General features: G+C 35.5%; 1 protein-coding gene across 9 annotated transcripts in view; it reads right to left on the bottom strand.

The window, feature by feature from the left end:
• The window catches only part of LOC131031267 (uncharacterized), a 183,793-nt gene extending 175,326 nt beyond the window's left edge, over positions 1-8,467 (bottom strand). For 4 of the 9 annotated variants that reach the window (XM_059209682.1, XM_057962334.2, XM_059209683.1 and 1 more), the window contains exon 1: positions 8,286-8,464. In XM_059209682.1, the coding sequence (XP_059065665.1) occupies positions 8,286-8,324 (39 nt within the window). In that variant the 5' untranslated portion in view covers positions 8,325-8,464. Of the gene's footprint in view, positions 1-8,285 lie in introns of all 9 variants that reach the window. The other 5 variants (XM_059209686.1, XM_059209687.1, XM_059209684.1 and 2 more) reach the window with 3 other exon arrangements.
• Between the last annotated feature and the right edge of the window lie 18,503 nt (positions 8,468-26,970).

Here is a 26,970-nt window from a genome sequence, read left to right as displayed (position 1 = left end):
CATCAATTTCTCTATTTAGTCATGTAGGTCTATTGGTTGTCTTGCTCAATGGTCAATTTTGTCTACAGCTATGGCATTGCTAAGGCCTTCAAGGAAAACATGGGATCTACTTTACCAGGGTTGTTTTTGACAAATGGCTCTATTAGAATCTTCCTCAATTATAATCTTATGACACTAAGACTAGTCAAAATTGTTTCAAGACCTATTGGTTTGGAAGAGATTGAAAGTTTATAGGACTTGTGCTATAATTATTGTTGCCTTCATGTAGAACATAGAGGAGATGATGATGCTCAAGCAATTTAAGGATTGGATTTTCCATGTCTTGATGCCAAGCTTCAATTTTCCTTTGTCTTCTTTGTCTTGTAGTGAAAAGTTGAAGTTGGTCGGCAATGGAGCTTTGCCTTCCCAATTGTAGGTCTTACAGGGAGATCTCAATGTCCTAAGAAAAGAGCTTCTACAACTGCATCAAGCTTAGAAGCAAAATTCTCCAAAAAATTCCAATAATACCCATTTTTTTGTGAATTGGTCCTGCAAACAATTCCCCAAAAAAATGTCATCTTTTTAAAAAATCATTGACTGTGATTTTTAACAATTTTATTTGTTTTATTTGTATTAGAATGATTTTTAATATTTTTTTGTTGTTTTTGAGTGTCAATGTGCAGGACACCCTAAAGTCTCAAGGTATGAGCAGATGACATTGCGTCCAACTCCCCCCATTCCCAAGATGTCCCTCAAATCCAAGGGGCGCATCATGAAACAATGCTAAAAGGAAACAACTGACTTGACGTTCAAGAGATTAGAAATAGCCAATAAGAAAGGCAAAACAATCTATAACTGCATGTTAAAGTTCAAAATTTTACATATACAGAAAAATAAGGATCAAGGAAAGTGGTTGTGGATCCCTGTTGCCATTTAAAAAGGTTACAGATTCATGTGTGCATAAAATGGATAAAGCATTATCACAAGCATATTCTTACCGATATTTGTTGGAGGCATTATCACACGCATATTCTTATTGATATTTGTTGGAGTTTTGATACATAATCAAACAAGGCCCAAACCTATTAAAGATTGATGACTATATGACAGAATGCCCATAAGACCTATCAGATATCATAGGTTGAAGTACTAACATGTCCATGTCATACAACATAATCAAACATTTTATTTTGACTACAACCGAAACATACAAACTAGCTGTCTATTTATGGAATTTATACATGTAGCTGCTAGTTTCAATCTAAAAGAATCTCAAAAACAATGGCATCTAAATTCCTATTAAGTTTTAGCAATAACTCCCCTTCAGACCAAAGTCATGGATCATACCTTACCCAATATCTTTTTTCATAAATTACTGGTTCAGGATCGGGTTTGAGGGTTCAGTCAAGATTTTTTTAAGGGTTGGGTTTGTTTTTGGTTCATTGCTAAAAACATATCAATATATATATTTATCGCCTAAAATAAAAATATCAAACGTAATGTACATATTTTTAATGTACAATAATATTTATAAACATTAAACCAGAGTTTCGTGACTCGCGGGGAGTCACGCGAGTCAGCGGGCCGAGTGACCCCTGTTGGGTCACGGTGACCCTGACCCGGGCTCGGACGGGTCAGGGGGCGTGACTCACCTAACTCGCCGAGTTAGCGAGTCGCTCCCTGACCCACCGAGTCCGAGGGTTGTGACCCGACTGGCGTCACTTAAAAAACTGCAGTCAAAAAAACAAAAAAAAAAAACATTTTTTAATGATTTTTTTTGCCATTTCCCTTTCTTATAACCCTAAAAGGGATTGGCATTCACTTTTATGAGTGGAATAGAGGAAAAAAGAGAAAAAAAGAAAAATAGGAAGCCATAGTTTTGCAACCAGTTGAGAGGAAGTGGTGAAAAGCTTGCACAAATCACATTGGGGCAGCACTACAGTTGCATTGAGAGCATCAAGAAGTCCATAGAAGCTCATTTAAAACACTTCTCAACAAATTTGAAAGAGGTAAGTGTTAATTTTTATTGATTATGTTGGTTTTTTTTCTATATTTATGGATTTTTCATTTTGTTGTTTTTTTTTTTTAAGTTCAACTTTCCAAATCTATATTGCATACTTCAATCACAATGAGATAAATAGAACAATAGCATAGCAAACCCTAGATTTTTATTTTTTTTTAATTGTATACATGTATTTACAATTTTTTCTAAAAAAAATCTAGGGTTTGCTGATTTTTCTCAATTCTTAATTTCTTTCTTTGAAATTTGAAAATTTTCAAGATAAAACACAATGCACAAATTAGTTTTTGCTGATTTTTTTTAATTAGTTTAAATTTAAAACTTTGTAAAACACAATGCTCAAATGGTGATTTGTAAAATTGTCTTATTGCAGCAGCCCTCACATTTTGAAAACAATTTTTTCTCCTAATGGCTCATCCTAATCCTCCACAACCTAAGCCTAGGAAACATGGTCAAAAAGATGAGGCATGGAAATACACTGAAGAATTCCCTGGTAGACAAAAAAATCAAACCAAGTGTATTTTTTGTAAGGAAATTAATCATGGGGGGATAAATAGATTGAAATATCATATTGTTGGCATACGTGGTCATGATACTGAGCCTTGTACGGAAGCACCTCCCGAAGCAGTTCGTTTTTGTTACGTCCAATTAGAAAATTTTGAAATACATAAGCAAACAAAAAAAAGACAAAGAGAGGAGTTGTCATATTGGTTCCCCTCCACCTACATCCGCATCCGCATCCACAGCTGCATCCATAGGTTGTGTTGGGGAGGGTTCTTCTATGCCTCCCTTTCGTCCTAGTGCTTTTGCTAGTGCTAGTACTTCTATTTCTACTCCTACTAGTCACACTTTTGGTCCTCGAGTGCGAAAATCCAAGATAGACAATTTTTTTGTACCACACACTACTCCTAGCGCACAGTGCTCGCTTGAGAGCATGTCTTGGAACAAGGAGGTCCATGATGTAGGAAGAAAAGCAATTTGCAAGTTTTGGTACTTCTGCAACATTCCATTTATTGCAGCCAAGTACTTTTTTATTTGATTGTTTTAAATTAAAATTTAAAATTTTATGGTTTGAAGTTGAAAATTGAAATTGAAATTGAACTTTTCTTATTTAATCTATTTCAATTTGTGACAGGTCTCCTTATTGGCAAGGCATGATTGATGCAGTAACCATTTGTGGGACGGAGTTTAAAGCCCCTAGTGATACTGAGTTGAGCGGCCCTCTCTTGTTGGAAATGGTGGAAGATATGAAAGTTGACCTAGAGGAGCACCACAAATCTTGGAGCCACAAGGGTTGCACCATCATGATAGCTGGTTGGACTGATAGGAGGAATAGAACACTCCTAAATTTTTTTGTTTCCAGCGGAAGTGATTGATCATTTTACTTCTCTAAATGCATTGTGATTGAAATTGAATAATTTACATTCTAATTTATTGATAATTAATTTGTTTTATTTTCAGGATCCACCATGTTTTTGAAGTCCATCGATGCTTCCTCACATGTCAAAAATGCGGCATACTTATGTGAGGCTATTGAGGAAGTTATACATGAGGTGGGGGAAGAAAATGTGGTACAAGTGGTGACGGATAAAGCAGCAAGTTATATTGTTGCAGGTAAACTTTAAAAGTTTTCTTTAAAGTTTTAACTTTTAACTTTTAAATAGTAATGGTAAAATTTCTTCATACTTATCACATCTAATTCTTTAACTAATTTAAAATTGTTGCAGGAAAACTTTTGATGGAGAGGCACCCAAAAATCTTTTGGTCTCCATGTGCGGCCCATTGCCTTGACCTCATGCTGGAGGATATAGATAAGCTTGGATGGGTGAAAGAATGCGTTGAAAGGGCCAAGAATATATGCAAATTTATTTACAATCATGCATTGGTCCTTAGCATTATGAGGCAATACACGGGGGAAAGGGAGTTGGCTCGTCCTGGTATAACGAGATTTGTCTCGAATTTCCTCACATTGAAATCCTTGATAAAATCAAAGCCATCTTTGAGGCGCATGTTTGTTGGTGAGGAGTGTACTTCCTCATCCTATGCTACGACCACTGCAGGGATGGATGTAGCAGATTGCATTTTTTATGAGCCAGGTTTTTGGACCCCTTATGCAGAGATTGTGCAGGTAATTTTATAAATTTATATGCATGTTTTTGTTTTGTTTGCATTGTGCAACTTTGCAATTTTTCTTATTTTCATGCACACCTGTGACTTAACTATTTTTGTTTAACATTATTTGCAGGTCACTGAGCCCCTAGTAGTTCTCCTACGAGTTGTTGATGGGGAGAAGCCCGCTATGGGCTACATATATGAGGGCATGGATGGGGCCAAGGAGGCCATTAGATCTATATATGCTGGAGTTGAGGATAAGTATAGGCCCATTTGGAACATAATTGATAGAAGATGGCATACCCAGCTTCATAGGCCCATCCATGCAGCAGCTTATTACCTCAATCCATCATTTCGTTTCCGTGCTGATTTCAAAGCGAATGAGGAGGTTCTTAGCAGGCTATATTCAGTAGTACAACGGATGAGCACTGATACCACAACTACACTGCTCAAGATGGATGCATTTAATAATGCAGTAGGGGCGATCTTTGCCAGCCAATTGTGCAAAGAGGGTCGGACAAAATTGCAACCAGGTAAAAAATTCTAAAGTTTATGACTTATGCATTTTAAATTTTCATTTTATAATCTACCTTTAAAGTTGGAAATGAGACTAATGTTTTTTTCTTTTCCTTATCTCAGATAGATGGTGACAAATGTTTGGGCCTTCAACCCCAAACCTTCAAAAAATTGTCATCCGCATATTGAGCCATCCATGTAGCGCTTCTGGATGTGAGCGCTTTTGGATGTGGGCGCAACTGGAGCATGTTCAAGCACATCCACTCGAAGAAGCGAAATAGATTGTCTGTGGAGAGGTTGAATGATCTAGTCTTTGTTCATTACAACCTCTGTCTCAGGACCAGACAGATTTTGGACACTGACTCCTCTCCGATCACCCTAGAGGAAGTCGACCCCGAGTCCAATTGGCTCACTGAGTCCACCGATCTAGTCTTCACTGATGAGGACCTTGAGTGGGTTGACCAGGCAGACAAAGAGGCTGAGGCTGTGGCTATGGCAGAGGAGGAGGATAGAGCACGATCAGGCACAACACCTATGGCTACTCAGACTAGCACATCACAGGCAGAGACTATGGCTACTCGGTCATCCAGGACCTACCTTAGACGCCTTTCTAGGAGGGAGATAGACGAGGTTGAGCCAAAGCCTGAGCCATAGACTTGTTTTTGTTTACACTTTACAGTTACATATATGTTTGGGAACATTTGAAGTCATGGATTTTATATACATTGGACAACATTTATAACTCTATATATCTATGTTTTCTAATTCCTTCAGCTACAATTTACATTTCTACGCATGTGATGGATGTATGTTTATGTATGTGATCAAATTAGCTTCTATTTGATGATGTTATAGTGTGTTTAAGCTTAATTCAATAGTGGGTGTATGAAACAAGTTTTAAATCGTTAAAAATCTCTAAATTTCAAGGGTTTTCTTATTTTGTTGAGTCGTTGCTGAGTCCGAGCCAAGTCAGGAGCCGAGTCAGCCTTGCCAAGTCAAAGCCGAGTCCGAGTCTGGGAACTTTGCATTAAACAGTATTAATTATATATAATATTATAATATCATAATTAAATTATAAAAAAATTAATATTAATAAATAATAAAGTTAATATATAATATAATATTAATAATATTGGTATATAATATTATAATATAACAATAAAATTATAAAAAAATATTAATAGATATAATATTTAATTAATTTTAACATACATTACCCAGTAAATGTATCTGCATTCAACAACAATGGTTTAATATTAAAGAATTGAATAAAAAATATAGTTTCTACAACTTATAAATTACAAGTATTGCTTGAAGTTAAGCATGGATAGAGGTTTTTGTTGGCCATTTGTAGTGAAAGTGTTTAAATTGTTAGAGCTGCATCCTGTGCATGTAGCTTCGTTGAGCATGGATAGACTAAGAAATGGTTCGATTTTATTCCACGCTGATCGCAACTACCGCACTCTGTGCTTGCCCCACTCTCATCCATTGGCCCACACAAAGGAATTACACTGGACACAAGCCCATTAGACACAAAAACCTCCAAAATTCTCCCTAAGTTCTCGTGGGTTTATCCTAGATGAACCCACAAGCTCTAGGCGGGACCCTGTCTGAACCCTCGAGGGACCAAATCCAGACCCTGGAACCAGGCCAAACCAGACCAGGACCCAGGGTCTACAACCCGCAAACAATTAACAGAGCTTTTTTAAAACAATAATATTTAGGCTGCATACATTTTTTTTCTGTTATCATAAAACTTCCCTGTTTGGTTAACTTAAGCTTATTAGATACTACAGCCCAAGGACATCTCTTCCTAACAAAATCACCTAGAACTTGAACTTGGCATCATCTGTGGGGTATGGCATCCCAATAATTCAAAGTCATTTCATAATCAATATTAACATTTCACAAGACTTGTGTAGATTAGAACAGAGAGCTCCATTATGAAAGATCGTTGTCTCTTGTGGAATAGAAAACAGGGCTCTCCATAATAAAAGCTTGCTGGTTTATGACTTAACCTCATCTTACTCAACAAGGTTGCATAAAAGCAACTGCTCATAATTATTCTTCCCAAATTTGAAGCAGTGTCCTCTATGTGCCCCTGCATTGCAAGAAACAACGAAATTGCTGCGTTTTAAGTTTTTCACGTCCACAACCATCGGCAACAGCAAAGGACTGTTGAGGACAGGGCACCTTGTTTCTTGTGCAGATAGAAATGTTTTGGTGTGTGCAAACCTATTGCAAAAACTCATTTCTCCTATTTGCTAAATGGAGCTTATGGTAAATGATACATATCTTTCTATATTTCCATTTTTTTCCAAATAAATACAGCAGATCCCCATGGTTCTTGAATTAACTGTTACATGTTGCAATACGATTGCCATGCCACAGTTAATCCCTTGTTGCATTATGTCCAACCTTTAGACCTTCAAAACACTGACAAAGAAAATTACGCCCAAGCATTTCACAATCATCAACATGGTGGTGTCACCAAATTCCAACTGGTAAAGAGATGGAAAAAGCCCTCAAAGCAATTTCACAAATTTCTCACCTCGTCTGCAGTCATGGACCAAGGGTAAATATTTACTATGTTCCCTGTAATCTGAATCTGATAGAGAAATTTTATCTGATAGAGAAATTTTAAACTATGTGTAAGTTTTCTCTGCTGCACTGAGCCTGGTAAGAATTTGCCCATGCTTGTGCATCAAAAGCATTTGAGATCTGTCAAAATGTTTTACTTCCTAATGTATGCTTGGAATTATTAGTATAGTTTTTGGAAATTAATGAGTATATTAAAATGTTTTTACTCATTGGTTGATGATTTAGATATGAGAAACTTAATCTATATTTTATTCATACATAAAAGTGTAGTTCTTATGATATCGCGTATCCAGGCTTCATTGTTCATGTCATGTTTCATAGGAATATAAAACTCAGAAAAATGTAAATATATGTATGTGCATGAAACCATTTCTTTTGTGCAACCTCATCCATTCCCATTTTTTGGCATGTCGTTTCCATCTACTTTCCCATTTCTGTTTTGTGATAACTTAGATGTGCCCCAAAATATAATGGAGACACATTGCACCAACTCAATTCTAAAGGTTCAAACCCTTGATATCTAAATCCTGCAGCCTTCTAATGTTACATAAAAATCAATGTAAAATAGCATTGATCTTGCAAGAAGGGTCCCTAGTCCTATGGTTGATATCTAGGCATCTTCCCTCTCCCGAACGATGGCATCACTTCGAGTTATTTGTGCTCTTTGTGTCTTCCCTTGCTTCGTGGCATGACAGAAAGATTATAGAATAATGACTATTCTTGAAGATTCGATATTCAAAGTTCTAACAGGGACATTATAGAAGTCTAACCGGTTTAATCAAGGAACATGAAACAACAGAGACCGTATTGAAGGCCAAGGTCTAAAACTCGAGGCAGAATCCCAGTATTAAAGCAGTTATATGAAAAAAAGCGGTGCATGTTGCAAAAACGGACTTGAAAACTGGTGGTCTACAGACATGTAGGAAAAGAAGCATAAAGCTTGTACACGAGAACGATAAATGGAATAATAAACAGTCGTGTATTCGAACCCTGACATTCTAATAAAACCATAGTTAAACAATGCATAAGGAAAAAGCAGGAGTATGTTTGAAAGCACCTGCGAAAACTGTGGTTGGCGGAACTCCTGCTCGCCCATTTCGATGGAGGGGATTCCTTAAAATCCCTTACATGGGTTGCAGAGCATTTGGCGGCATTTCCTCCCATCTAACATAACGTTTAAAAAACCTGTATAGCTTTGTGCGTCGGAGACGAATTGGAGGCTATGCGAATGGTACCAATTCCAAACATCTCGGTAACTACAATATTTCAAATTTTATTTTATTTTCTAAAAAATATATATATACTCAAAACATATTGCAATATAATGACTCTAGATGAGCTCTATGAGAGGGTTGACTTTTATTGTTCTCCATCTCAAGAAAAATCAAAAGCAATTATAAGTTTGGAATAGAGGGAGCCATCTATTCTCCATACAAAATTGTTCTTAATCAAAAAATACAAAATCTATAAATCATAATGGACTTTTATGCGATTTCTATTAGTTAGATCCTCTTAATTTACCTTCTCAATGATGTAAAAATGCAAAAAGTCCATTGAAAACTAATTGTCTTGTGCAAATTTGTGTTTTTGATTAGGCGTTGCTTTATATAGAGAATAGTTGACGCCACAGTTTCTTATTAGCTAGGTTGGTAAGAAGAAGTCAGCGTGCATGTTAAAGAAGTATAGAGTTGTAGTCACTTGTAGTCATCAAACTTGCTTTGCGTTAGAGAATAAAGTAGAGTTTCAATGTTGAAGCTTTTTTTGAAGATAAAGAACCCTACTCAAAAACATTCAAATTACAATTTTCTTGTGTAGCTCATTTGGCAAGACAATATATAACCAAGATTCATTCTTGACAGATATGGATTCGAAGAAGTAAGGTGAAGACTTTGTTCAACTAAAAAACAACTTGTTGATAGAATTTGTGAGTCCTCCCTATATTCAAAAGAGAAATCATGATTAAGTAGTCAATTTCACAAATAATCTTCTTCCATCCTAATGCATAAGTTTTTTCAAGACCCTGAAGAGTAGCATATGTTTCCATTTGATTTTTAGTGTGAACCTTGTAGCAATAAAGAAGAAAAAACAAGCAGACCCATCTTTAACATACTTGACCCCTCCAAGCGTAATAGTGCTTGGATTATCATAAAACGCACCATCAATATTTATTTTTAGAAGATCTGAAGAGGGGAAGACCATTTACCAAAATTGTTCACCTTTCTAGAATCCCATGAGGTAAGGTAGGAACAATAAGAGGAGGCACCATTAGAGTGAAGCTCAAGGATTTTGAAATATAGAGATCGGGTGAAAATAAGTCGTCATCCATATAGGAATTGGCACAACAATCTCCTTTATATAGTACAAAGCCTTCTACAAAATTTACAAGATGAGACTCAAATAACTTTGAAAAATCCAATGATTGTGTTTAAACCAAAACTACTAAGGAGGAATATAGGACCAACCTCCCAAGTCACCTTGAGAATGCTAATTGAATAAGGTGATTGACCCATTCTAGCCCATAACTCATATGAGGAAGCAGCACATATAATAGGTTGGTTTTAGATCTACCATCATTGTCCCCAAATACCTTGAGCAAAAGAGTATTAAAAGAGTAATTGAATGGAGTATTTTTTACTTTGTACTGCATAGAACATGTTTTGAAATGCCCCAAAAACCATCTCTTTTTATATTATCCCAAGCAAGACATTTATTGTGACATAGAAGTCATAAGTAAAAGTTGCATTTAAACTAGGAGAATTGGTTGTAGCTTTTTCTCCACCAAGCAAAGTCTCAATTCCCATCAAGGGAGAAGCATATTTAGAATCGTGGCTCCATACAAAAACATCAACGCCCTCTAAAGAGTGGCACAGTTGATACAAGAATAAAAAAGAGGGTGGTTCAGGCTTAAGGAGAGACCCTTTTAGGGCAACTAGAAAGAAATTTTGCACTAATATATATTATTCTACATAACCCTCATGAGAGACAAAAATATGCAAAATAAGTATTAGAATTCATAATGTAGAATAATAACTAGGATTCCACGAGATAGTTCCAGATGTATCTTGGAAAAACCCTCTCAAGCAAAAAACCTAGCCTCCAAAAACACCTACGCAACTCAATATATTATCTCAAAGCATAGGATTATAATATACTTTAAGAGTTTCCATGCAAGCTTCCGAATAATCAAATGAGAACCATGTAGCCATGCATATGAATCTATGTTTCCTCTAGATACTCACATGTGCAATATAGAAGAGGTGTTCAATCTAACCTTATCGAACAAGTCAAATGTTATAAAAGTCAACCTCAACAACTATTCATGTGCTTTATTTTATAGAAACTAGCCTACATAAAACCACTAAGCAATATTATGTAAACCAAGTGCCTTAAAATCATGAGCTCCCTAAACCATAACACCAAATTAAATATTTGGCACTAAATTTTCCCAATATTACACCTGCATTAAATATTTATCCAATGTCGCATATAAAATACAAGTGTCCCCAAGAATACCTAATCCATGTGGTATGCATGCCTCTAAAATGTACCGTTATCAATTATCTTTTTATACTGGTATTATTGTGCATAGTGTCTAAAACACATTTCCCAATGTTCTCCCATTTGTTATATGCATTGCATGCGAGGTCAAAAGTAAAATGTATTTCAAACATGTATCTATTGAGATACTTGCAACAATAACCAAGGTGATTGTCATCTTAAACAAGAAATGAAAGAAGATAATATCAAAAAGAATATATCATACTAACTATCACATGGAAACATTAATATAATCCTACCTTATATCAATATTCAAACATAAATATCAAATCTAATTGTAACAAATAGGCCTAATTAGTTGTTAAGAACTTGTCAACATAGCTACAATGACAATTGCAGCTAGTTGTTAACACATCCAACCAACTATACATCAAATTCAAGGTATACACATCATAATAAGTAGACCTTATGTAATCAACACATGCAACACAATCTATGATCACAAGTCCTTGTATATACACTACACACAAAGAAAACATCCAAGGTAACAATCTGCATAAATGTGTAATAAAAAACCTAAAGACCTCCAACATTGTAGTATAATTAGAAAATGAAAAAAATGAAATATATACATCCTAGAACTAGTTGGATGTTGTTGAGAGTTTGTTGGAATAATGTGTTGCCATTGATGTCAACATATTATTCTATGTATTCTAGTGTTGCAGTCAAATTAAATGAGTTGGTTCGGTCAGTGTGTTGCAGTTGAGTTGATGTGATTCAATGGATTTAGAGATACTTATCTCTAGTTGATTTGGCATAATTTTAAGTGGTATGTGTGATGTTCTGATCAATTTATGAGATCTGGTATTGAGATTGATATTCAGTTGTTCATGTTATTCGGTATTCTGGTTTGTGCTCTGAATGCTTCGGAATTGCTATATCTTTAGTTACAGATGTATGGGAAGTGTTATGTATGTTGATGTATATCATGAGTTCAATTGGTTCATGATTTGGATGATGGTCTTGTAAAGCACTGAGAGGGGGGGTGAATCAGTGACACCAAAAATAATATTACTTTAAACACTGACTAGTGAATAAACTTAACAAGTTTGATAAACAATATGCATGCAATAAAAAACAATATAACAACACCCCTAATAAGTAAAACATCCACCATAACACAAGTGTTTATACGTGGAAAACCCAAATAGGTAAAAACCACGGTGAGATGGGACTCACAAGTTAACTATCTGCAGTAATAGATAACTGACCGGTTAGGGTCTACAAAATGCTATGCTAGGAGCGAATACTGTTAAAGATCCCAAAGCTTAGTTAAAAGCTATAGCCTATAAAAGGTAGTACCCTGTAAGGAGTAACCTCAATGGAGGATTTCTGATTCCAAACTAATGGATCACCCGGTTAAAGGATTTGAACAATGAAGCTTGTTAGAGCTTACCTGGTTAGGGGATTTGATTGTTGCAATGATTAGAAAACAACGAGTAATGTGATCTAGTGATAGCACAACTTGTTTGTATAGATCCTCTTATGTGCACTTAATTCCTCTTTACCAACATACTCTGTGACTTAACACTTCTGCCTTTACACATAGCATATCACTTTTGCTCATACAAAATAATTCATTGTGATGTCAATATATAGACATTTAGATTTCATGTCGGCCTCTAGAAATCATAACACAATTACCTAGGTGCAGTGTATCTGGTCAAGTGATCATAACTCATCACAAAAATACCACCAAAACTTATCGATAAGGATAACTCATCGCGACTTGTGATAACTCATCACACAATCAGTGAATACCGGTTGGAGTTAAACATATAAACCGTTATCCTTGATGCTCCTGTGATAATCTTCGCTGGATCTTCATGTTGATGCGGAGTTTTGTATATCCCCTGGTTGTCTCCATATATAGATACCGGTTGTCTCCATATATAGATATCGGTTGTCACCTGTACCAGTTGGATATAAATCTCTAGTATACCAGTCGTAGTATAAACAACTTGAAGTTATACCAGTAGACAATATGAACATATGTGTGTATGTGTTTCATCAATGACAACATATGATGAATTTTAATCATTACAATCATCATCAAGCCAACATCGGATGTCCACAAGCGATTCTTTCATGTTGAAAGTCAATTATGATTTTGTTCTCAAGCTTTAGTGATGAGATGGTATTGATTCTGGTAATCCGAGTTGTTGTGATGTAATTCACATTGCTTATGAATATTTCTAGATCATGTTCTATGAGTATCGGTGGTTCGCATTGATCGTTGTGTGCGTAATTGAAGATTTTCCATGTCCGGTGATGTTCTTCATGTTATACGACTTTCTTGGTGGTTGTAGCGTGTTGCAAATGATCGAGGCGTGATTGTTGGAGGTGTTGTGTGTTTGCGGTGTTGATTTGGGTTTGAACTATGTCTTAGTCGACATTGTTTTGGTCCACATATGTTGTTGTAGTGTGTGAGGTTATTATTTTGTAATTTGTATTGAGGGTTTAGCCGACCTTGAAACATAGGTTGATGTCTTGTATAAATAAATGTAATTGTATATACATAAAATTGGCTATGAGCAATTAAATAAGTATTTTATATTTATTTAATAATTATTCTTCTATTAAATAGTTAATTTGAAAAGATAAATTTATTTAATTCATTTCATGTCTTTCTATTAATTAATTCATTTATCCTTTTCCTCTAATCAATCAATTAAATATCTAACATTTAATGGTTATTCTTCTATCCTATAGTCTTAAATATTAAATAATTTCTAAATTATTTAGTTTCATTTCCAACTCATCCTTTCATCTCCACTTCATCTTTCCTTTGCCAACTCATCCATCATGTGGCTAAATTAATTCAACAAAATTAAAATAAATAAACATTTATTAGCCACTTATCTTCAACGTCAAAAATAAATGAAATATTGTGTACGTACACATATTTCTTAACCTTCTTCTATATTCTCTCCAACATCCCTACATCCAAGGAAGGACTTGAGTCCACTTGTCCTCTCATGCCTAAATCTTCTTCAACCATCCATAGATTCCCTCAGTTAGCAACCCAATCAAGGTGAGATGAGTGACACTTGTCTTCTCCTTCCCCCTTTCTCTCAACCTTCACCTTTGCTCACAACCATCAAAATTTGCAGATCTGACCATGACCGTTGATCTAGGCCACATCATCTTATCCTCTCAAAGTCTATAAATGTGGGATTTTGAGTTGAGAAAGAGTTATTCTTCAAGTGAGTTTTCAAGTTAACAATTTGAGAAAACTTATGCATCTGTGAGTTTTAATCTTGAAGCAATTTAGCATAATCATTTAGAATTTCTCATTTAGCATAATCATTTAGTATTACATATCACAGTATCAGTTATCAGTCCCTTTTTCATATGCCATCTTGGAAGCTACCAATGCTTGTCTAAGAGCACATCATCTGCAACCAAGAACAGGGGAGTTAGGACATAATGAGACTTAAATCATGAAGGTAAAAATAATGTTTTTATTTTAATATTCATTTCATGTAGTTCCATTGGCTGAGTTTGGATTGCATGTGACATTTCCTTTATATTTTGTGAAACTAACATGTTGCAGGTAGTATTTTGATGATGAAATTCAAGTCGACACATTTTAGCGCCCACCGTGGGGCTAGAGCCTCGCATATATCTTTCTAATATCTTGTCTAGTTCTCGCAAAAACAAGTTTAACGCATTTGTAATCCAGATTCACGCCTGTGTGAGTTCTTATAGCGCTTTTGTCTTGCAGGTTAGCGCATTTGACATTTAGGCTAGCGCTTTTGTCTCACAGGTTAACGCATGTGTCATTTTGGTTAGCGTTTTTGTCAGTGAATTCTTGCTTTTTAGTCCTCAGAGCAGCGCTTTTGTATCGCAGGTTCACGCTTTTGTCCTCTAGGTTAGCACTTTTGAGGTGAAAGATAACGCATTTGTTAGGATAGCGCTTTTATTTGCAACTAACAAACTTTTTCTGCAGGTTCGAATGTCCAAGGACTAAAATTTTCAAACTACTGACATATCTATGTGCAGGATTGTTTTTAAGCAAATTTCATGCATTTCCTCATGTAGTTAATTAAGAGTTTTATTTTGGAAAGTAACACATCATATCTTTCTCATTTTGCTTAACTAAGGGGATAAATTGACAACATGCAACTTGCAATTTGAGTGACTTCTTTAAAGTAGTTGCACATAGATTTTAGGAGGCTAAAATAAATTTGTGTTTTATGTGCTTGATGAAGTAGCCGGTAAGTATGCTCTCACCCTCATATGGTGATCAGAAAACCAGACCTACTTTCTTTTATGTGTAACCTTTAGAGGGCCTGCCTTCCCGATCTGCCTTGAGGGGGCCAATGAGAGGGGAACGACCCAAAGTGGAAATGGGCTAATACCGAGTCCTTATGATCCACTATAAATAAATCATGTTTGTGATGAAATTCATAAGCAACATGAGCTGATAAGTTCATACCGACACTATGTTTCCCCATAAACCCTATGGAGCATAATCTTTATAGGCTGAGAACCTTTTGTATTTACAGAGCTGAAAGTGTCGCATGTATGGCCACATGACTGGAAGCCTTTACTAAAAATCACTTGTACTAGTTGTCAAAATCCTTCTAATTGTTGGTGCAGGAGGTCGGACCTCTGAAGCGGCTCACACACATACGGTTCTTAGTAGAGATATAAAGTTTGTCATGGGGAGTTTTCATGGAAACTGGTGCTTGGCTGCCCCAGAGCAGTGAGTGCTGAGGGTGGAGCCAGTGGGGTCAAGCATCTAAATATCCTCTTTGAATAGCGTAGCCTCGGGGGAAACCCCATGTGAGATTCAACAATTATTGTCTCAGCCTTCCATTAGATTTGTACTTACTTGTGTATTTTGTTTTTCAAACATTGTGTCTTCTATGTTTATAACATGCTCGTAATGGTCAAGAATTGAAGAAAGTCAACATCTAAAAATGAGCAAAAATCCAATAACTTGCTGGAAAAGTTGAAAAGAATCCTTGAAACGTAGTTAGAGCAACGCTTTCAAGCAACAAAATAGCGCTTTTATCGCATCAATTAACACTTTTGACCAAAAAAGTTAGCACAAATGCTTTCTCACATCCAAGACAAAGCATATCAAACCAAAATTTCAAAGTCAGTATCAATGCTTTCTCACTTATTTAGTAGATTTGTCTTTAAACTATCACACATTTTTCAAACTAGTTTGATAACTAGATTGCCAATCCAACAGGCTATTTCCAAAAAGGTTTCCATAAGCATAAAACATTCAACAAGCTATTGATTCAAAAATCTTAAGTGCAAAAATCAACATCATTGCCAGTTTCTCATCAGGATGTATCAAATCCTCTATCACGAAACTTGATCAATCCACCTTGTGTTCATTACCTTGGATATATCTTTCCTATTTTGAACCTATGTTATATCAAAAAAACAAAATTGCGCTCACATTGGAATAAAGAAAACTTGTAAACTATCATATGCTTATATGACTTTTAAGTATCTCCTTAAGAAAATAAAACCCAGTTATAAAGCTACTCAGAAAAGGATAAGATTCTTGTATATCAATCGCAAGATCTTATTAAAACATAGGACATTCCTACACCGTTTTCGTCACTATTTACGTGGCTGTGGGATAGAATTTGACGAAGAAATTTTGCAAGGACGTGCTTTTCAACAAAGGGACGCTTTATCACAGTGAACAAACAACGATGGTAAAAACAACAAAGCATACCTTCCTAAACCAATAATCACCTATTGAGTTGTATTTAGAAAACTTCAAAAAAATTGAAACAATCACATGCCGGTTTGGACTAGAGCTCAATACGAACAACTTAGAAAATGACAAAAACAAATGGAAGAAGAAGATAATTCAATGTTCCACACTTTTGGGTATACGACTATTGATGAAGAAGCGGTCAATAACACCATTAGAGATCTTGAGCAAGATTTCAAATTTGATAGAGCAATGAAAAAATTATTAGCAAAGCAAAAAGAAAAATATCTTTTGATGTTGGCAAATTCAGGAGCTAAATTGCCACAAGACTTTAACATAGAAGGCTTGAAACAATATGCAGAGACAAGTAATACTCAAAACACAGATGATCTAAATAACGAAGATATAAACAAAGAAAGCCATGAAGAAACGAGAAAAGAACATGATGACATAAGAAGAGAGCATGGTGATAGAAGAACTTACGAAGAGACAAGGAGAAACCGTATGGATAATCCATTGTTAAATATCACCCAACAAATGCAAACTCTACAACAACAGATACAAGATATGCAGATGGAACAAGCTCCAAGAAGTATTCATTGGAAGATATCTGTCCATATCCTTTTGATAAAATTTTGAATATGATACCATTTCCACAGCATTGCGAGATCTCTAAATATGATAAATACGATGGGAAATTTGATCCTCGATATCACATTAGGGAGTTTTGTACTATGAGTATGGAATTTGCACGTGATGAAACTTACTTGATGCGTCTATTCCCTAGGAGTTTAACTGGACAATCATTGGAATGGTTTTCATGATTACCATCTAGAATCAAATCTTTTGAATAACTCGTGAATAGGTTAATTTGACAATATTCCTACAATGTAAGGAATGACATAACAATGCTAGATTTATGCAATGTTAAACAAAAGAATGGTGAATTTTTCATGATCTTCTTGCAGCAGTGGAAACGAATGTTTAATAGGTATCCAAGAGATGTACCTAATCAAGAAAAGATGGACATATTCATTGATAATCTTACCAGTGAAATGAGTTATCATCTAAAAATGCAATGTCCTCCTTCTTTTGCCAAGATGATTGAGAATGGTCTAAAAATAGAAGACGCGATGGTAAAGAAAGGAGATCTAAAGCTTTACAATAATTCTTACAACCACAACAACAACAATGACAAACCCAAGTTTTGGTCAAAGAATAGGAATGTCATCAATGAAGGAAACAACGACAATAATGCTACAAAACAACAACCAATCTTTAATCTATCAAATCAAATCCCAAACAATAACAATCAAGAAAATGATAAATCCAAGTCTTTCTTCTCCAATCCTCGCATGAAATTCACAAACATTGGAGAACCCTTGGAATCAGCTTTGAAAACTCTTCTTGCGAACAAACTGATTATTTTACCATAAGTAAGAAGTTATGAACCACAAGTCAAACCTAATTGGTGGAACGACAATCATTTTTGCAATTACCATCAAAATAAAGGACACCAAACTAATGATTGTCAAAGATTGAAACATCTTATCCAAGATTTAATCGATAATAGAACTATCATAGTGGATAGTCATAAGACAAATGAATCCCACCTAGCCTTCAAAACTTCGCTTCCAAACTATGAAAAAAGTGAACAATCTAAATCAAAAGATGACAAAGGCAAAGCCAAAGTGAACTACACTTATACATATGATGATGTGGTAAATGTCATCATCGTTAAAGATAACACACCTTAAGAACCAATCAACGTTATTATGAGAAGCAAAGCGAAGGTCATATTTCCTGGTATAACGAATGAATCAACCTCCACTTCATGACAATATAACTTAGTGGAACAATTGCAAAGAATACCTACTCAAATATCAGTTTTGGAACTTCTCAAAGTTTCACCTATGCATACGGAAATTTTAGAAAAAGCTCTAACAAAAACAACAGTTTTAAAAGACTTGGATGTAGATCAGTTCCAAAACATGGTGGGAAACCTTATAGCCCCTCATTGCTTATCATTTTCTGAAAATGATGACGCATCCTTGCAATATCCTCACAATGATCCCTTGCATGTTGAAGTCACCATTAATAAAACTTGTGTCAAATGCGTACTCATAGATGGTGGAGTTGGCTTAAACATTTGTGCATTAAGTTTAATAAAGGCTTTGGGATATTCAGAACATGTAGTAGATCTAAAGAAGAAAATAACTATTAAGGCTTATGATGAAGAGGAGCATTCTTCTAAAGGAATTGTGGTGTTACCAATCAAAATAGGACCTATGGAAAGGATTACATTATGTCAGGTTTTAGATTTGAATCTCTCTTATAATTTTCTTCTGGGAAGGCCATGGATTCACAACATGAAAGCAGTTCCTTCTACATATCACCAATGCGTAAAGTTTCCTCATGAGGGACAAGAGGTCACTATAATTGTAGACTCTAGCCAATATTGCAATAATCTGAAGCCAACACAAGATACAAGAGTTCCACATAACAGATAATCAATATATCCTACCAAAGAAATTCAAGAAAAGTTATGGGAAACTTTCGAGAAAAAGCTTAAATTAAATGATGAAGGAATGGGAAAATATTCTTTGCATAATTTTCCACTTTCACTCGAATCATATGAAAAGCCTACAAATATCCAACCACGGATCTCAGAAAAATCAAAAGAAATGTTTAATGGAGCATTTGTTAGAGATGGAACACTTGCAGAAGAAACTGAAGACAAGGACATTCTTGGTTGGTTGTACAAAGATGAAAATGAAACTATAGCAATAGCTGCAGAAGTTAATATTCCCATAGAGCAATATGACAATGGTTATAGGATCATGCAAAAAATGGGATATGAAGGAAAAGGACCAATTGGTAAGCGACATCAAGGTATTTTAGAACCTATTTGTCCTCACTTGCAATCTAAAGAAGATAAATCAGGACTTGGATATCCAAAATCAAATCAAAAGCAACATAATTATCAACAGCCAAAGTGGAGAAAGAAATCAGTCTCTAAAGAAGAACAATGACAAGAAAAGCTACATCAAGCAGCAAAAATAGTATAGTAGCCAATAAGCAAAAACAAGAAGAATATGAGAAACAACAAGAAGAACTTGCAATCAAAAGAGAAGAAGAATCTTGTAAACAAGTTCAAGGAATATGAGCAAATGCTAAATCTGAACAAGATATTCTAGAAGCAGTAAAAGCAGAGATGGCAGAAATCAGAGAACCATTTTCACCATACAATATTTTTGTATGGTACAGTGGTGTAATCCTAGACAATGGTTCAAAGACATATTCAAATGAGTATGAATGGGGTATAGATGTATCATCTAGTATATCAAGTGAAGAAAAGAATGAAGAGCAAGAAGCTATCACAAATGAAGGCTTGTCTTTTACAAAGGATAGAGTTAGAAAGAAGACAAGAAGAACTCAGAATCCAGAGAAAAGAGGCATATACAAGACAACAAAAGAAAGAGGATGAAAAAGGCCAAGAAGTAACGCCATAAGAAGCACAAATATATATTGATCAAATATTGGGAAATATCATATTTCTATCAAATGAGGAGCAAAATGTACCAAGGTATGGAAGAACCATAGAAGAACTAAGAGATAGTGAAGCAGGATTGACTATTAGTCCAGAAGAAGCTGAGTTCGAGAGAAGACAAAAGCTAGCAAAATAATCCTCTATATCATGTGCACAAGTATGTCAACTTCAAAATAGAAATGAATCTATTGAAATTAATCAAGAAGGAACTTGCAGTATTGAAGATGTGTGTGTTGATATAATCCATTCGTTTGAGGGAAAAATGTCAGATGAAGAGTCACTTGAGCGTGAGCCACAAAATACTAATTCTGATTTTCTTAGAACTGATTGGAGAACACTTGGGAGGGACTATCCTCAAGATCATTCTATCTATGACATTACCTACTCTATGCCAAAGTATGACTATTGTGTCATGAAGCTTGAAGCACCTAACAATGACGATGACTATGACTTACCCCTTCTCCATCCATAACTAATTGATTGGGATAACCTAGAAAATCCCGAATTTGATGTCTTTTCCAATGACCATGACTTAGTTGTGTATCTTAATGTTGTTGAACCCATAACACCTAATATATCTTCCATCACAGAATCAAGTAACATTTCTTGCAGTCAGGAGAATGCCAAACTTTCCAATCGCAAAATTGAAATAAAACAAGGAAAAAGACCTAGTGCTGAAAACCATTTCATGGCAACACTAGATCAATCAAAAGGAAAAATAAAGGGCGTATCTAACGGTGAAAACCTCTTTGAGGCGTCAGAAGATGGAAAGTTTGACATCCTCCTTGCATATTTTTCAGGAGAGATCTGCTATTCTAATAGAACCAACATAAGCAATAAACATCGGCACACCAAAGGATCCCAAGATACTTCATTTTGTTGCATCATTATCAGATAAAGAGAGGAAAGAATACATAGAATTCTTCAAATAAAGATAGATAAATTTTGCTTGGTCCTATGCAGACATGCCAGGACTTAATCCAAATCTTATCATGCATCATCTCAATGTGGATCTAAAAGCAAAACCAGTCAAACAAAAGCTAAGGAAGATGCATCCACCCATCGCTCTCCTTGTAAAAGTTGAGCTAAATAAGCTATTAGATGTGGGTTTTATAAGACCTGTTGCCTATCCAGAATGGGTTTCAAGCATTGTGCTAGTGTCAAAGCCAGATAAAAGCATAAGAGTCTACATCGATTTCAGAGATTTGAACAAGGCATGTCCCAAAGATGATTTCCCACTACCCAACATTGATATAATTGTGGACTTATCAACACGACATGAGATGTTTTCATTGATGGATGGATTCTTAGGATACAATCAAATAAGAATCACCCTTGAAGATCAGGAAAAGACAACATTCACCTGTGCATGGGGTACTTACTGCTGGAATGTTATGCCATTTGGGCTTAAGAATGCAGGAGCAACTTATCAAAGAGCCATGACAACAGTTTTTTATGATATGATGTATACATTTATGGAAGATTATGTAGATGATATACTTGTAAAATCTCATACAAGAAAAGAACATTTGAACATCTTGGGCAAGATCTTTGATAGGCTTGAAAGATATCAGTTAAGATTAAACCCAAAGAAATGTGCATTTGGAGTAACCTCTGGAAAACTTCTTGGGTACATTATATCAGCTCGTGGAATTGAAGTAGATCCAGAAAAGGTCAAAGCTATCAGGGCAATGGAGTCACCTAGGAACATAAGTCAATTACGTTATTTACAAGGAAGATTGCAATCAAGCAGAAGATTTGTCTCTCAATTAGCAGATAGATGTCATCCATTCACTCATCTTTTACATAAGAACGTTCCATTCAAATGGGATCAGAAGTGTGAAGAGGCTTTTATGCAAATCAAAGAATATCTCATGAATCCTCTAGTACTTGTATCACCAATTAAAGGGAAACCATTGTTACTTTATATCTTAGCGACAAATGTATCATTAGGAGCTCTCCTAGCACAACATGATGAAGAAGGAAAAGAAAGAGCAGTGTATTACATCAATAAAACACTTGTCAGCTATGAATTGAATTATACGTCAATAGATAAGACATGCTTAGTAGTTGTATTTGCAACTCAGAAGCTGCAACATTATATGCTGACTCATTCTATGAAACTGATAACAAAAATAGATCCACTAATGTATTTTTTGAGCAAGTCAACTCTGACAGGCAGACTGGCAAAGTGGGTTATGGTACTAAGTGAGTTTGATATAGAATATGTTGATTGAAAAGCTATCAAAGGATAGTTCATTGCTAATCAATTAGCTGAAGCACCTTTACAAGATGACATACCATTGCACATTGAATTTCCTGATGCAGACATTCTGACAATAAGTACAAAATAATGGGAGTTGTACTTTGATGGTTCTTATACACAATATGGATCAGGTGCAGGAATTTTGTTCATCACACCTCAAGGACACACAATTCCAAAATCTTATAGACCGCGGTTTCCATGCACAAACAATACTGCAGAATATGAAGCATTGACTATTGGTCTCAAAATGATTATTGAATGGAATATTAAGGAATTACATGTCTAGGGTGATTAACAACTTCTCATCAACCAAATAAATGATGATTATCAAACTAAGGATGACAATCTCATGCCCTACAAACAGTTGGTAGAAGAGTTTAAAGAACACTTTGAAGAAGTATCATTCACTCAGATCCCAAGAAATGAGAATAAAGCAACAGATGCAATGGCTATAATAGCATCTCTCTTGTAGAATCAGGAGAATCAACAACGTTATGAATTCCCGTTGGAAGATATCTTAACCCCTACCATTCAATCCCAACATACCTACATGATTTTCCATATTTATGGAACCAGTCAATCCTTATACAGCCAAACTTATCAATACTTAAAAGAGAATATCCTTTCTCCTGACCTATCTCGCAGTCAGAGAATAAATTTTATCCTTCAGTCATCCCGCTATACTATTATTGTCGATACCTTATATAGGCAAGGTCTAGATAGCACTTTATTGAGATGTCTCGAATAAGAAGAATCTGAGAAAGTTCTTAATGAAGTTCATGCAGGTATTTGTGGCACACACTCAAGTGGATTAACACTAGCTAAGAAACTTCTTCACATAGGTTACTATTGGCCTACTATGGAGAGAGATTCATTCACATATGTTAAGAAATACAAACAATGTCAGATCCATGAGAATGTCATCCACACACCAGCACAAGAATTACATCCTATAGCAGGATCATGGCCATTTTCTCAATGGGGCCTTTATTTGGTAAGTAAGATAAGTCCTTCATCCTCTAATGGGCATAAGTTCATTCTGACTGCTACTGAATATTTCACTAAATAGATTGAAGCAGTACCTTTGACAAAAGTGACAAGAAAACAAATATCATCATTCATCATGAATTATATAATTTGTCGCTATGGAGTTCCTATGACCATTATCACTGATAATGGTTGACCATTTAAAAATCAAGACATGAAGGAACTATGTGAGCAATTCCATATCCAACATATGTTTTTAACTCCATATTATCCACAAGAAAATGGTCAAGCTGAGGCATCAAACAAGACTATCTTGAAAATCTTGAAGAAAACAGTCAATGAAGCTGGAAAAGACTGGCACATTCAACTAAATCCTGCTCTTTGGGCATACTAAATTAGCATCCGCACACCAACGAGGGCAACTCCATATTGCTTAGTCTATGGATCAAAAGCCATATTACCAATAGAAGTAGAGATACCTTCTCTACGAGTTTCCTTGAAAGGACTTATACTAGAAGAAGAAGAACGAGTCTCTAGACTTCAAGAACTTGAGTTGATTCACAACAGATCATTTGAAGGTATATCAACAAATAATGGCAAGAAGTTATAATCACAGAGCCAAGCCACACATTTTTTAGATTGGAGATATAGTTCCAAGAGAGAATCCGAGAAATCAACAAAACTGCGAAAAGAAGGGTAAATTTGAACCAAATTGGCTAGGTCCTTTTGTCATAGTAGCAACATATGGCTCAAGAGCATACAAGTTATCTACCCTTGAAGGTGATTGGTTTGACGAACCTATCAATTCTATCCATCTTAAGAAATTCTATGTTTAAGATGTAAAGTCCTAAAAAAAATCAATAAAAGGCATATAAAGCCCTGAAGAAATCAATAAAAAGCAGAAAAGCAAAAAATCCCTAAAAAGCATTAAAAAGTGAAAGCAGAAAAGAAGAAGAAATAAATCAAAATAAGGAAAAAATGCAATAAATATCTAAAAAGTGAGTTATTCCATCTATGAGATCGCTTTGCGCACCTATCTATCCATCCTTTTGCATCTATCGCTTCCATCTATCCTAGCTCATCCATTTCATCTTTCGCATTCATTGCTCTAAACCATTAGCAGAAAATATGCAGCTTACCAACACTTATCAATCTTTGACGTACTTGTCATAGTCACTGTCTTAGATTTTATCAGAATCAATCATACCTGCATTTGTATCCCACCATGGTTTGGATCTTGATCAACTTCATACATCCATAATAAAGTTTTGTTTCTGCTGGGGCAAAAATCCTAATTCCTTTTGCAAAGGTGATCTTTTGAATATTTGAAAATCCAAAACATTTAGAAAATTTAGAAAAACAAAAAATACCTAGGATTTTGAAACAGATAACGAGCAAGAGAGCAACGAAGATCAAGGCATTTTCTAACAACTGAATCATGCAACTCAGAAAATAAACAATCAACCAACAAGTAATAAAAGATTATCAATGATCATTCATCATGATGATTATAATAGTTAATGACTATGAGAACATGTGAATGACATACAAGATTCAGTGTTTATATCTTGATTTTATTGCTAATCATGTACTCCATGCGACTCAAGGATGTTCATGACTAGAGAAGCTATGATGGGGCATGATTATTTTCTTTGATTGTTGTCTGTGGTTTATCTCTTATTAAGGTATGCACTTGTCTAAGGATATGATCGACAAAAGATCAAGGAGGACGTTCCAAGTCATGCATGAAAGGGGATGATCCTTGTTTGTTTTGCAAGAAATACTCAGGTCAACCTGATTCATTATATCAAGTTGCTTGTATTAACTTGCTATATCAAAATCCATGCGATAAATACTCAAGTCAGCTTGGATCATTATGTCAAGTTTCTTGTATTTTCTTACAACATTTTAAAAAGCTCAATGATGAAATCAAGCACTGTTACAAGACAACATATGAAGAATGGCAGTATCATTTTTTTAGATCATTTTAGATTAGCTCATTATTCGTCTACATTATAAGCAATCATTTTCAATTGCATTATAAGCATATCATTTAATTCATAAGTCAACGGTCATAAATAAAGATTGAGTATACTTGGACAAACAAAAACAATTTGCATTTGATCATTGTAGGTGCATTAATTTTTAGAATCATTTCAATCGTCTTTCATTTCATTTAATTAGTTTGCATTCCATTAAGTGCATTTCATTAATCATGTAGTATATCATCATTATTATTTGCATTAGGATCTGTGTGGGGGAAAAAGTGACACTAAGCAAACATGCCCTAATCTCACTTTCAATCACACATTTGTGGAATACGAAAGAGCCTAGAGGTATCACACAATTGGCTACTCCCTTTTGTGGAAGAGAGAGCCATGGGCTACCTATTAGGATTTCTATTCCTTTGTTGTAATTGAAAGATAAAATGATGCCAGTTCAATCCCTGACCCCAAAGTGCAAGTATGAACTAATAACAAGATTGCAGAATTGAACTTAAACAATGGAAAGTTGTAAACACAAGGACAAGACAAGAATGTAAATGCGTACCTGGTGTTAAAATCTGAGTGAAAATGTTCGGGACGGGGGCGCGGGCGCCACTGTCCTGATTCTGCCCCTGAAACTGCTATTTTGCAACCTGAAAAGCTGTCAAAAATGTTGAAACTTGTTGTCTGATAGAGGGACCAGGGCGCCCAGCGCCCCTGTCCTGGCAGGACCAGGACGCCCCATGCCCCTGTCCTAGTCTTTTGCTCTGAAATTTGGTGTGTTGTTCAGTCTCCGTCTGCCTCTTCCAGATCTGCAACTTGTGACGTCGTCCGAATCCCGAAATCTGCACTTATATCTGAAAAGGTGTTTTGGGCGGCTATATAGGGTTTTGCCTTAGTCAAACCCCCGCTTTGGTGATTTCCACCTCCACGAGTAGCCAAGTTGTATTGTAAAAGTAATGTGTGTGTAGACCTTGTGTGTGTGCAAGATCCTAAAATGCAAGTAAGCAAACTAGAGCAACCTAGAAAGTAAACCCTAATTGCTTGTAAATGATAATGTAAATGCTCCAAATCAAGATGCAAAGTGATCTAAAGCATGAATACAAATGATATAATGAGGCTTATGCAAAGACATGAAAACAACATGAAATCATACCCAACCCCAAGGGAGGGGTACAAGCCAATCTTCAGTCGGTGATCCCTTATTGCTCTTCAATGTCTTCAAAGCCCTAAATGGATGAATGAAAGTAATGAATGCTTGATAAATGGATGTTGAATGTTGTTGAAGTCTTCAAAGATCTGCTCTTTCACTGCATAGAAGGTCCCCTTGAAACCAAAAATTTGGATCCTTTCAAATGAAGAAAGAGAGCTCTTATATATGAAACTCTAGGTCTTAATTTCAACTTTTGGCCGACCTAGAGATTGAATCTCCTGCCAATTTCTTGGGGTTAAGCTTTATTTTATGATTGGATCGTGCTCCTAAAATTTCGGGAAAAATGTCCGGGACCATGTGCACTCCGGGCGCCATGGTCCCGACAACTTTTCACCAAATTTTCAGGGTCGTCAGATATGATGATTTTAGAGAGAATCCCGAAGTTACAGTTGATTTCGAGATGTTTTGACCCCCGAAATCAAGCCCCCAAGTTCAAAATAGGACCTGATTAGGGTTTTTGATTAAATGATGTATTGGAGGAATAAAATGAAAGG

The sequence above is a fragment of the Cryptomeria japonica genome, chromosome 8, assembly GCF_030272615.1.
Source record: "Cryptomeria japonica chromosome 8, Sugi_1.0, whole genome shotgun sequence".
NCBI lineage: Eukaryota > Viridiplantae > Streptophyta > Pinopsida > Cupressales > Cupressaceae > Cryptomeria > Cryptomeria japonica.
The sequence above is the reverse complement of the archived record's forward strand: the minus strand, read 5'-3'. Positions and strand labels throughout refer to the sequence as shown.